The 13364-nt window shown below is 36.9% G+C and overlaps 1 protein-coding gene across 1 annotated transcript in view; it reads left to right on the top strand.

The window, feature by feature from the left end:
• The window catches only part of CAPN8 (calpain 8), a 112466-nt gene extending 103685 nt beyond the window's left edge, over positions 1-8781 (top strand). Inside the window, exons 16-20 of the mRNA XM_051993374.1 lie at positions 767-835; positions 1430-1508; positions 3461-3577; positions 4734-4792; positions 8220-8781. Coding sequence (XP_051849334.1) covers positions 767-835; positions 1430-1508; positions 3461-3577; positions 4734-4792; positions 8220-8243 — 348 coding nt within the window. The 3' untranslated portion in view covers positions 8244-8781. The remainder of the gene's footprint in view (positions 1-766; positions 836-1429; positions 1509-3460; positions 3578-4733; positions 4793-8219) is intronic.
• The last annotated feature ends 4583 nt before the right edge of the window (positions 8782-13364 follow it).

Here is a 13364-nt window from a genome sequence, read left to right as displayed (position 1 = left end):
TTTCTCTCTCCTCCTCCCTTAGGATGCAGCCCCCCATCTGGTACATTCACAATAAGTACAACCACATTAGCGATGCTAACGGTTAAGAATTTATCTCAATTGCCAGCTTAAGTGGTATAGTAAACATTTAAACAAAGAAAAGTAACAAACTGTAAGAAATAGATTTTCCTGATTCCAGGAGAAAGATTTCATGCTCCATCCCCTTTAGAAAGAAGAGCAAGAGCCTAAGAGGGGAATGGAAGTGATGTGGGGGTGGATTGGAGAGGAAATCTCAGACACAGGATTCATCTTGACATGTCTGATGTATGATCTGCCCACACAGTTCCAGTGCTGGAGTCTTGAGATGATGATCTCATTGTACTCCTTCCCTCTGTGGCTTCTCACTGGTTCTCATGATTTCTTTCTGAGCTACTCACAGTTTCCTTCTTTTAGCTCCTCTGTCCAGTTTTCCCTTCCCATAGTGCCAAAGAATAGGAGGGACTAGTTTGTCAGTCACATGGTCAGGGACAAATTTTTTGGGGGGAGGGTTCAAGGAAAGAAATGCTAGGGGAATTCCTGCCTAACTAGTAGTCATCTTCAGTATTCCTATGTCCTTGGCAATGCTAAGATAGTCCTATTTTTGTCTTGAGCCAATTTGAAAGACATAAAAGAGAATGATCTCAAGCTGACACTTGATAGGATGTTCTCTCCAGAAGAAAAAATAGTTGCAGAGTTTTGGACTTTAATCTGGTTGTTATTGTCTGAACTTTGTCCTTAACATGTCCAGAATAATGGGACAGGTACTTTGGGACTTGTAGAACTCAAGACATTATGGCTGAAGATTCGGAAATATTTGGTAACTATTCATTTAATTCTTCCTACCTCCTTTAAAGATTTTTCCCTCAGGACAGTTAATTGGTACAGTGGATAGAGCATCAGCCCTGAAGTCAGAAGGGCCTGAGTTCAAATGTGATCTCAGACACTTAATACTTAGCTGTGTGACTCTAGGCAAGTCACTTAATTCCAATTGTCTCAGCAAAAATAAACAAATAAATGAATGAATGAATATATATATATTCTTCCCTGCCCTGCACTGTTTTCATCCTGAAAAATCATCCTTGTATTGTTCAAAGGTTAATCTAGGTTCTCAATACTTTAATTATAATCACCACAGCACTTGTGTATGTTACAGCTTAAGACAGGATAAAGAGGAGATGAAAAATTAGAGATCAAAATATCAATTCCTCAAAAACAAAGCCTCCACCACCTCAGATTAGTACTGACTATCTTATCTTGGTATCAGGACAAACATTTGCCTCTGTTTCTTAGCCCTTTTGGGAAGAGTGGGATGTTTCATTTTTGGGTGAATTATTGGGGGTAGGGGAGAATATGAGCTCCTGAAAATTTCACAAAGGATTATTTTCTGTTTGTCATTTCTTTTCTGTTTCAGGAGATCTACCAGGAAGTGGATACTGATCACTCAGGGACCATAAATACCCATGAGATGAGGACAGTCTTCAAGAAAACAGGTGGGGACATAATCTCTGGACAGGTCTTGAGACCCCAAATTCCAAGTTTAAAATTGAGATACAAATATATTGTGATTATTGATGGATTTATCATAAAAATCAACAGAGCAAGAGGCCACTGTCTAACACTTGTTGAAGAACAAATGCTGATATTTTAGTAGAGAGTTCCTTCTACCAATGAAATCATGTGTCTGTTGAAAAAAATCAGCATAGTTTTTATGCAAATCATGCTGCTAGTTGCCATGTGACTTTATGGGGTTCTAACAGCTTTGTCTTTTATCAGGGTGAGAGATCACAGTAATTTTAGGACTTTCTCTATCTTCCCTACAGTTCTGTTGTGTGAGGAACCTGGAAAGGACGCTTGGCACTTATCTCTTCTTATCTCTCCCTATCTTTATTTTTATTATATGGATATAAAAAATACTCAGATGAAAAATGAGGAAGGACTTGCTAATGAATCCAGACCTCTTTCTGGAAGTTTTGTTAATTAATAGGTTTGAATTCAAGATTTTATGGACCTCAATCTTGAGGTTTCTTCTGAATCATCAACTTAGTGCCTTTCCTGATCTTCTTCTTTCGTTTTCCCCAGCTGCTATTACTTGCTTTCTCTGCTCCAATCACATTGTATCTATTTTATATATACCTAAATGTATTCATGGGACAACTCAGTGGCACAGTGAATAAAAAATGCCTAGAGTCAGAAAAATTCATCTTTCTTAGTTCAAATCCAGCCTCAGATACTTCTTGGCTGTGTGATCCTGGGTAAGTCACTTAACCATGTTTGACTTATCTGTAAAATGAGTTAGAGAAGACAATGGCTAATCATTCCAATTTCATTGACAAGAAAACTCCTCTTAAAGATGGAGTCTGGAAATTTGGACATAACAAACAACCAACTGAACTACAAAAGTATATTACATGTTGTCTCAATCCACCTAGATGGTAAACTCCTTGAAGATGGGGGCTTTCCTTATATCCCCAGAGCTTAGTGTAGTTCCTGGAATATAATAGGCTTTCAGTAAATATTTGTTGATTAATTAATTAACAGTCATCCAACTTTTCTTGACCTTCTGGGATATCTGTTCGATCACACTGTCTGAGCTGAACCAGATCACAAGTGGATTTAATAGAAGCCGGCTTACCTCTTGATTCCCAACAAGTTGGGTCTGTCCAGAATCACTAAAAAGGAATCAATAGGACACATATAGCAACAACTGGAAGGGAACCAATGCATGACCAGTTTAGTTGGTCTTCTGATTTACAAATTTATGCAAAACCATAATAAAGTTTCTCTGTCCTCCTTCTTCATCCCTTTCCAGTCTTTGGAGAGGGTAAGAGCAAAGAAAAAATTAGCTCATTCTCCCAAATCCATCTCCCTTTTTTTTTTTTTTAACATTTGTTGGCCTTTTTATTAGATTTGATGGAACTGGATTTTTAAAAAAAATAATAGCTTTTTATTTACAAGATATATACATGGGTAATTTTACAGCATTGACAATTGCCAAACCTTTTGTTCCAGTTTTTCTCCTCCTTCCTCCCTCCACCCCTTGCCCCAGATGGCAGGTTGACCAATACATGTTGAATATGTTAAAGTATAGATTAAATACAAAATAAGTATACATGTCCAAACCGTTATTTTGCTGTACAAAAAGAATTGGACTCTGAAATAGTGTTCATTTAGCCTGTGAAGGAAATCAAAAATGCAGGCGGACAAAAATATAGGGATTGGGAATTCTATGTAGTGGTTCACAGTCATCTCCCAGAGTTCTTTTGCTGCGTGTAGCTGGTTCAGTTCATTACTGCTCCATTAGAATTGATTTGTTTTATCTCATTGTTGAAGATGGCCAGGTTCATCAGAATTGATCATCATATAGTATTGTTGTTGAAGTATATAATGATCTCCTGGTCCTGCTCATTTCACTCGCAACCCATCTCCATTTTTGTCCCTCCAGGTTTTACCCTCAACAACCAGGTGCAGCAGGCAATTGCTGTGCACTACGGGGACAACACTCTCAGCATTCCCTTCGACAGGTTCATTGCCTGCATGATACGTCTGGAGAGTCTCTTCAGTGAGTTGTCCCCTTTTCTTGTTCCACTGCCCATTTATCTCCAGTTGGGGGTGGGTAGGAGTGACAATGTCTTGAAGCAATACCTGCCACTGTATTTGTGAGGCTTACAGGTCAAATTCCAACTATGCAATTTTCCCACCAGTTGCAAGAGACCACAGGCAGAAAGAATTAAGTATGGAGCAAGTTGGGAAAATATTGTATGTAGACTGAGGTCACTATGACTGCCTTATCTTTCAGAAGAGTTAGTCATCATTTATTCAACAAATATTTACTTAGGCCATATATCTGCATATGTATATGTGTATACATATGGGAGAATATATATGAATATATTAAACCAAATTAGAGTGATCATGAGTGATAAACACTTAATGTTGCCATTTAACTAGTTGCATTTCTTTGGCCAAATTACTTCTCGTCTATGGAGCAGTTAAGTTTCCTTATCTTTTTAGAAAAAGGAATTTATATAAGGACCTATTATGTGCCAGGTGATTTTTATCTCATCTGTAAAAGTCTGGGTTAGATGGCCATTAAGTTCACCTTGTAGCGTCAGTTTCTATGATCTCTCTTCCCTTGGAGCTTACAAGTAGCTCAGGCACATTCATGACCTCCTAAAAAACACTAGAAAGATGAATCAGGTTTTTCATAGGCTTCAGAGCTGGAAGAGGCCTTAAAGATTAGGGAGTCATGTTTTAATATTACAGATGAGGTAACGGGGGCTCGGAGACCAACATGGACCAACATTATACAGGTAGTAGATTGCAAAGTTGAGATTAAATATTAGGGTACAGAGAGTCTAATGAAACCTGTATGGAGAATGGCCTTTGCTTCCACATGCTACTTCTTGAAAGTGGAATGGAAATCAGTGAGATAGCCAATAGTCAGGCAGTCAGAGAGAGGCAAAGGTACCAGATAACGCACACAATAGATCACTAACTTTGATATTAGGATTGATTAAAGGAAGATGCAGGAGAAGCTTTTGAGCAGGCAGAAAACTCCTTGAAAAGTAGAAGATCAGCTTTGCCCCTGGATCAAAGTTGGAAAAGCCTGCAGTTATGGGGGAGAAGGAAAAGGGGCCCAGCATGACAGCAGAGGTGTGGGTGGCTCAGTGGCCTTTCACTAGATTTCTAATTACATTTTTTCTTTAACCTCTTAGAAATATTCCATCTTTTGGACAAGGACCAGAATGGCATTGTCCAGCTCTCACTGGCAGAGGTAAATGGGATTAGGTTTGTGGTACACTGCTTGCCAACAGCACTTTGAGATGCGTGGATGAAAACGGATTGTATAAATCCAACATTCTGTTTCTATTTCATCCTTATCTTAATTGCAGAAGTCAAACCTGTACATTTTGGTGAGGGTAGGATGAAAAAGGCTGGGAGTAGGGCTTTCCTCTTCAGCACCGATATTTAAATTGCATGCATTTTAAGCAAAGGCTTTTAAAAATTGTATTTTATTTTTCCAAATATATAGAAAGATTATTTTTCCCCTGGGACAATTGAGGAAAGTGACTTGACCACGGTCACACAACTAGAAAGTGTTAAGTGTCTTGGGACCAGATCTGAACTCAGGTCTTCCTGACCTCAGGGCTGGTGCTCTATCTACTGAGTCACCTAGCTACCCCGATAGTTTTCAACATTCATTTTTGTAAAACTTTGTGTTCTAAATTTTTCTCCCTCCCTCCCTTATCTTCCACCCTCCCCAAGACAACAATGTGATGTAGATTAAATATATGCAATCTTTTAAAATATATTTCTATATTTGTCATGTTGCGCAAGAAAAATCAGACCAAAGGGGGGAAATCATAAGAAAGAAAAAAACAAACAAAAAGGTGAAAATATTATGCTTCAATTCATATTCAATCTCTATAGTTCTCTGTCTGGATGTGGATGGCACTTTCCATCTGAAGTCTATTGGAATTGCCTTAAATCACTTTATTGTTGAAAAGAGCCAAATCCATTAGAGTTGATCACATAATCTTATTGTTACTCTGTACAATGTTCTCCTAGTTCTGCTTACTTCACTCAGCATCAGTTCATAAAAGTCAAATTCTAAGCCACATATGAATAGCTAGGTGGCTTAATGGATATAGTACCAGGTCTAGAGTCAGGAAGATTCATTTCCCTGTGTTCAAATCTGGCCTAATACACTTACTAGTCATACAGCTAGTCACTTAACTGGATAAGTCACTTAACCCGTTTGCCTCAGTTTCCTCATCTGTAAAATGAGCTGGAGAGAAAATGGCAAACCACTACTCACCAAATCTATGGAAAAGGAAAAAAATTATGATCAAACAAGAGATAGAGAATATTATGAAATGCAAAATGGATAATTTTGGTTACATTAAATTAAAAAAGTTTTGTGCAAATAAAATCAACATAACCAAAATTAGTAGGAAAACTGAAAGCTGGTGAGCAATTTTTTCCATAAATGTTTCTGACAAAGGCCTCATTTCTAAAATATATAGAGAACTGAGTCAAATTTATAAGAATAGGAGTCATTTCCTAATTGATAAATGATCAAAGGCAACTTTTAGATGAAGAAATTAAAGCTATCTATAGTCATATAAAATTTCTCTAAATCAAAACAACTCTGAAATACCACATCAGACCCATCAAATTGACTTACATGATAGAAAATGAAAATGATAAATGTTAGAGAAGATGTGGGAAAATTGGAACATTAATGCATTGTTGGTGGAATTGTGAACTGATCCAACTCTTTTGGAGAGCATTTTGGAACTGTGCCTATGATATAGCAATACCACTAAGTCTATATTCCAAAGAGATCATAAAAATGGAAAAGAACCTACATGTACAAAAATATTTAAAGATCTTCTTTTTGTGGTGGCAAAGAATTGGAAATTCAGGGAATATCTATTAAGTGAAAAATGACTGAACAATTCATGGCATATGAATGTAATGGGATACTATTGTTCTATAAGAAACGATGAGTAGATAAATTTCAGAAAAACCTAGAAAGACTTACATGAATTGACGCTGAGTGAAGGCAGCAAATCAGGAGAATATTATACATAGTAACAGTGTGATGATCAACTACAATTGACTTAGCTCTTCTCAACAATACAGTAATTCAATACAGTTGCAAAAGATTCATGATGGAAAATGCTATCCACATACAGAGGGAGAACTATGGAGTCTAGAGATCAAATGTAAATCAAAACATACCATTTTCACTTTTTTTTGTGACTTGTTCCTTTTGTTTCTTCTTTTACATGACTAATGTGGAAATATTTTTTGGATTGTACATGTATAATCGATATCAGATTGCTTCAGAAAAGGGGACAATGAGGAGGGAAAGGAAAAGAATTGGAACTCAAAATTTTATAAAAATGAATGCTGAAAACTCTCTTTATATCTAAATGATAAAAATAAAATACTATTGCAAAAGAAAAATAAGTAAGCGGTGGAACAAGGACCCAAACCTCTTGACTATGGGTGTAGTTCCCTAAAGATGCAAAATAAAAAAAATAATATCAAATAGAATATAGTAAGTATGATGCTCTGCATGGGAAAAATGTTAAAATTTCGATCTAGGGAGCTGTTGTATATTTTCTTAGTGTGAAGTTATGATAGAAGTTGTTGAAATACATCGATTATTTCGATTTTACAGAAGAAAGCATTGTTCTTTCTTCAACGAGGCTTCCAGTTGGAATAAATAATTAAGGTAGAGGCAGTGGGACCAGGTAACTGGTTTTATTGGTAATCAAAGTCAAAAGATCTAAAATAAATTATATCATCTCCATTTGCTTCATTTTTTTTTTTTTACTTTGGCAATAGGGATAATATCATCCACTTACTGATCTGTGTCCTAAAACTTCCTTTTTGAGAATACCAAGAAAATTGATGGAGGGATAGCTTTGGGATTTCACTGACATCCTATATATCATAATTTTAAAAGTATTTCAGAAGATCCCAGTTGGTACAGAGATATGGTGTGTCTAAGTCTCTTTTTTTGTGGATCTATGGCTTTGGCAATATTCCATTGAAGGAGCTGTTAGTTTCTTATCATTCATGGAGCAATAAACCACACAGGTAGAGGATATATCAAAAACTCATGTCCATTTGTGGAAGGAAGAGTGTCTTTTAACAAAAAATCATGTCAGCTGCCTTTGGAGGCAGTGGCCTTATGAGAATAGAGAACAAAAACATCATTCAAAAACTTTTTGGTTTTGCACTGTAGTCACTGCTTGAGAAAACTATCTCAGTAACAAGTTAAGCAAAATCAGTGGTATCACTTATGCAGTCTTCAGGGCTTAAAGCTCCTCACTTCTGTCCTGTGAAGAAACAGACATGCTTGATAAAGATTGTCATTGCAATTAAATCTCAGTTATCAATGAGTGTTTTTTTTTCATGGTGGTTCTTTTGGTGATACACTTGGTTCTCACCTCAATTCCTGTTTGTTTATACCAATCTCCTCTGTTTCTCTGAATCCCTCAGAGTTATCATTTCTTACAGCACAACATTGTTCTATGAATAAAATAGATAGAATGACATAGTTCAGCTGTTCTCCAACTGATGGGTATCCATTTTATATTCATTTTTTTCCTACCTCAAAAGTATTGCTATGAATACTCTGGTATAAACAGTAATGGTCTAACCTTATTCTCTTTCTTTTATAGTGGCTATGTTGTGTGCTAGTCTGAGCCAACATCCTGGATACCTCAGAAGTTTCTTATGTGGATGCTCCTTTCTACTCCCTTTCTCCACCTCACTTCACTCAAATGTCACATTCAAGCCGTCTAATTAATGTTTTTGTATTGTATTAAATTTGCCCTGACCAACTATCCCAGAGCCAGTCTGTTGCACCTCCCCTGTGCCTTCCACTCCATTCCTTCCCAGCATTCCAAGGATTAACTTGGAGAGCTTTGAATGATTTCTTCTCTACTGCCATTTGCTTCAGCCCTCACTAACTGTATTCTCTTCCACTATCCCACCTCAATCCTGTTTCATTAAACCATTTAACATCAATTAGCTTTTATTAAATGATATTTACTTTGAAGATATAGCAAGAATAGAACATTTCCCCTCAAAAGCTTGAAGGGGCACACTGATTTCTTTATTTTACCTCAATCTCTGGGGAAAGTGGACTCAAATTGAGTAGAATTTTCTATATAACTCTGATCTCACTGCTCATTGTTTATCCTTCTTATAATAAATAACCTTTTAAAAAGTTGTTCAAAATCTGTGATCTCAAATTGTTTTACACAGGTGGGTCAGGAACCATACCTTTCCTCCTTCTCCTTTCCACATCTCTTTTCCTCTCATCTACCCTAAAACCAAACTGTTTGAAACCTAAATCAATGAATGCGTCCATGAAAAGAGAGATATAAAGAAAAATACACAAAAATGGTTCCTGCATTTTCCTAATGAAGTGCACCAAGATTTTCTGGTTTGTAGGAAGATATGTGTTTGAAAAATGAGATTTCAGTGTGTGAAAAGATGGACAATAGAGTTAGTTCTTTAGAAAAGTCTCTAGTTGGAGATACTGGAGGACTACCCCTAGTGCTATTAACAATGATCAAATATGGCTTCTTTGCTCTAAGAGAAGGGAATTGACATTTTGATGCCTTAGAAGAAAGCAGTGGGCAATTAGGGGAAAGTGGGTTTTTTTCCTCTTTGCTTTTGACTTTGTGCCAGGAAAAGTGAAATAGTGAGTGTATCAGCACTTGCCAAGTCTGAAGGTAAATTCTCACTGAAGGGAATTCTTACCTTATAAATAGCTAGGAGGGAAACCAATACAGGTAATTTGTTATTTCAGCTAACACCTGAACACTAGGCTCTTAGTTGTAATGAGTAGACGATAGCCATATTTCCAAACTCCACTGAGGTGGAGGTCAATTCATTCTTTTGTCTGCCAGCTCTGAACATGAACATCAAAGTGGTCTCGGGTGATTATTTCTGGAGATATAACATGGAGGGGTTAGGGAGCGGGATTTTGTGGAACATCACCCCATTTGCTGGGCCTAGCTGGGAATTCTATTTTCCAGTTCCATTCACATATAAGGTATCAAGGATGATATTAAGCAGTGCAGCTGTTTAATCATCTCCAAAGCAACAATTCACACTTTATTACTCTGGGAAGACTTTCTTATGTTGAGTCAGCAGAGAAAAGAGATATTCATCATTCTCTCTTGTCAGTAGCTGACAGAGGTATCAATCATTATCAGGCCAGCCAATGAGGACAATGATCAATTAGATTTGGCACCCACTAGCCTGATTATATTGACAGTGAACCTAGTCAGTCCCTATGGTGGAAAATAGAACTAGTTTTTCTTCCCTTATATTTTATCATGCCTATGATTATTTCTGGAGCACTTAGTACCAAAGCCCTGGATGGAGTCCTTTCCAATTCCCCAAACCCAGGAGGTTTCCTGCAAGGCCTTTGCCCTTGAGACTTTTCAAAGATCTCATTGCGATGATTCAAACCAGTTCCAATTATTCAGTAATGAAGAGAGCCGTCTACACCCAGAGAGAGGACTGGGAACTGAGTGTGGGCCACAACATAGCATTTCCACCCTTTCAGTTATTGTTTGCTTGCATTTTTGTTTTCCTTCTCAGGTTTTTTTTCTTTCTAGATCTGATTTTTCTTGTGCAGTAAGATAACTGTATAAATATATATATATGAATATATATATACATATATATATATATAGGATTTAACATATATTTTAACATATTTAACATGTATCGGACTACCTGCCATCTAGGGGAGGGGTGGAGGGAAGGAGGGGGAAAGTTGGAACAGAAGGTTTTGCAGGGGTCAATGTTGGAAAAATTACCCATGCATATGTTTTGTAAATAAAAAACTATAAAAAAGGGAAAAAACAAACAAAGATCTCGTTGCCATAATTTCCCTCTTCTTGAGTTTTCCATTGGGTTCTTAGCTGTTCATCCCCTGTATCTTTATCTTAGCCCCCTCCCCTACCAGAATATAAGCATAAAATTCTCAAGTCAGAAGGGACTTTTTTTTTAAGCATCCTGTGATAAGGTAGTATTAATATCTACTGTCTACCACCATTTACCCTAGAGGTGACTGTAATTTAATAGCATGGATCTCTAGAGGCACTCCCTCTATCCTAGGAACATGAAAAAATAATTTTTTTAGCTAAGCTTTTTTTTTAAATTAAAGCTTTTTATTTTCAAAACATATGCATAGATAATTTTTTCAACATTAACCTTTACAAAACCTTGTTTTCCAATTCCCTCCACTTTCTCTCCCTTCCTCTAGCTGGCAAGTAATCCAATATATGTTAAACATGGTAAAAAATACGTTAAATCCAATATATGCATACATATTTATACAATTATCTTGCTACACAAGAAAAATCAAATCAAAAAGAAAAAAATCAGAAAGAAATTAAAATGTAAACAAAAAACAACAAAAAAGAGTGAACATGATATGTTGTGATCTACACTTAGTTCCCACAGTTCTCTCTTTGGGTATAGATGGCAAGGAATAATTTTTAATATTGTCTTGTCTTTCACATATGAAGATCTTGTATAAAATATAAAGCACATCAATAAGATGTGTCCTTTGAGCTATTGCCCCCCACCCCAATATAAGGGATAGCTTTACACTGAATCACCCCAAATTTGTCAAATATAACACACAATTCTAGCTGAAATACAGAAGACAGTCTTTAGAGGGTATGGGGCAGAAGAGTATACAGTGAAGATGGCCTAAAGTAGAATGTCTGCTTTGCTTTATGTATTTATAAAAGGCTTTGAGGTATTGAGAGGAAAGTGGTTTAATTTAAGAAGAGGTCTACAGACTATGAGTCTTTCTCCCAAAGTAGAGTTGGTGGGTGGTGAGGAAAGCTGGATCTGGAGTCTGAAGACTTGGGTCTTCTCTACCATTTACAATGGATATATGAATATAGGATCCCAGGCAAGTCACATAATCCTATTTAGTATCGGTTTCTTCCTTCTAAAATAGGAACAGTAATGCTTATAATGGAGAGCTAGGTGGACCTCTGTGCATAGAGTACCAGACTTGGAATCTGAAAGTCTCATTTTTCTGAGTTCAAAATTGGCCTCAGACACTTACTCACTGTGTGACCCTGGGCAAGACACTTAATCGTTTGCCTCAGTTTCCTCATCTGTAAAATGAGCTGGAAAAGGAAATGAGAAATTTCTCCAGTATCTTTGCTAAGAAAATGCTAAATAAAACATTGAAGGAAATAACTGAAATAACACAAAACCAACAACAATTGCTTATAATACTTTGTAATATTGTTATGGGGTAAAGTTCTTTGTAAACTGGAAGGCTCTCCGGAAATGTGATCTAATCATGATACTAATAATCATGATAACATGCAGATAAGCAGTTTAAAGGATAACTCATAGGACTAGTTCATAATCCTAACCTAATCTAAATAATATAGGACTTTTGCCTAAAAGTAGGTCAAAGTCTCTAACGTCTGAATAGACACTCAATGGACATCACATATGTTATGGGCAACATAATGGATTAAGTTCTGGATTTTGAGGCAAGATGGACAATGCTTCAAAACTTGCCTCAGACACTTACTAGCTGTGTGACCCTGGACATATCACAACATCCTAGCCTCAGTCTCCTCATCAGTAAAATGATTTTAAAAATCATTTTTATTATTACGGGTATTGATTATGGGATAATTTTTATTTTGTCCCCCATGGAAAATGGGGGAAAATTTCAATGACATGAAAGATCCACAGAAACTCATGAACAAAGTCAAAAACACAAAACTCTTTGACAGCTAATTTCACTATCCTGTAAGGTATATTTTGGAATAATGCTCAATAAAAACTCCCCATTTCCTTTAAACCTGCACCTTCTGAACAACTTTTGGCAATTAATTATCTTGGAAGGTTGAGACAGTTTACATCCTCTGGGCTCCCGGGGCACTGCTTTAGTTCTTCATCTTCATAACAGTCCTTTGTGGAGGATCACCTCCTCAAAGAAAAGTACTGTTGGTGGAGGAAATCTCTCTTGGGGGAGACAAATAAATGCCTGACTCTAGAACTTGGGAGCTCTCAAATTTAGGCATTCTTGAACTCAGGATCAGATATAAGTTAATTCCCAATGGTGTGAATAATCATTCTCAGGGTTACAAGTTTCAGGTGCTCAGAAAAGGAAACAGAAAATTGAAAGGAAGGAAATGTTTGTTTTATTTCTCAAATTCAGAATAAAATAGGTAAAAATTTCAAAAAGATTTAGAGATCTTGGGAGCTCTTTGTTATGCTGTTTGAGCAAAGCAGTAGCTTTGTAGTAGTTCAAAAGAAATATCCACCTCCACCTATCTACTTCCAATCCATCTCTATTAAATGCCACATATTTCTCCAGCAACTTGGCATTTTTGGTGCTAGGATTGTGGGGAAGAGAGAAATTTTAACTTCTCCCCCTTTCCCCAAACCCTTTTTACTCTTTGCTCTGAAAACTCAAGGGAGAAAAAGTGTGGATAAAGAAAAGGGGAAAAGGGGTGAGCCAGAATGACCTATCCCCCCAACTTCCCAGGCTGAATGGGAGGGGCATTGGAGAAGAGGTGTTTGGATGCGCCTGATATATTGTAGTAAAGAACTCTAAGGATTCTTTATCTTTCCCCAGCAGAGAGCAAAGTCATGGATTAGCTTGCTTCTCACATCCACCTGTCCCATCAGGGTTTATTCTAATTATGCGTAATCACAGAAGCATCTTTTCACAGGCCTAGGAAAATCAGGGAAAATCAGACAGACAGCGGCGTCCACAGGCAGCAGGAGGTCCTTCCCTGGCCAATGTCTTGATA

This window comes from Antechinus flavipes, chromosome 4 (assembly GCF_016432865.1).
Source record: "Antechinus flavipes isolate AdamAnt ecotype Samford, QLD, Australia chromosome 4, AdamAnt_v2, whole genome shotgun sequence".
NCBI lineage: Eukaryota > Metazoa > Chordata > Mammalia > Dasyuromorphia > Dasyuridae > Antechinus > Antechinus flavipes.
The sequence above is the reverse complement of the archived record's forward strand: the minus strand, read 5'-3'. Positions and strand labels throughout refer to the sequence as shown.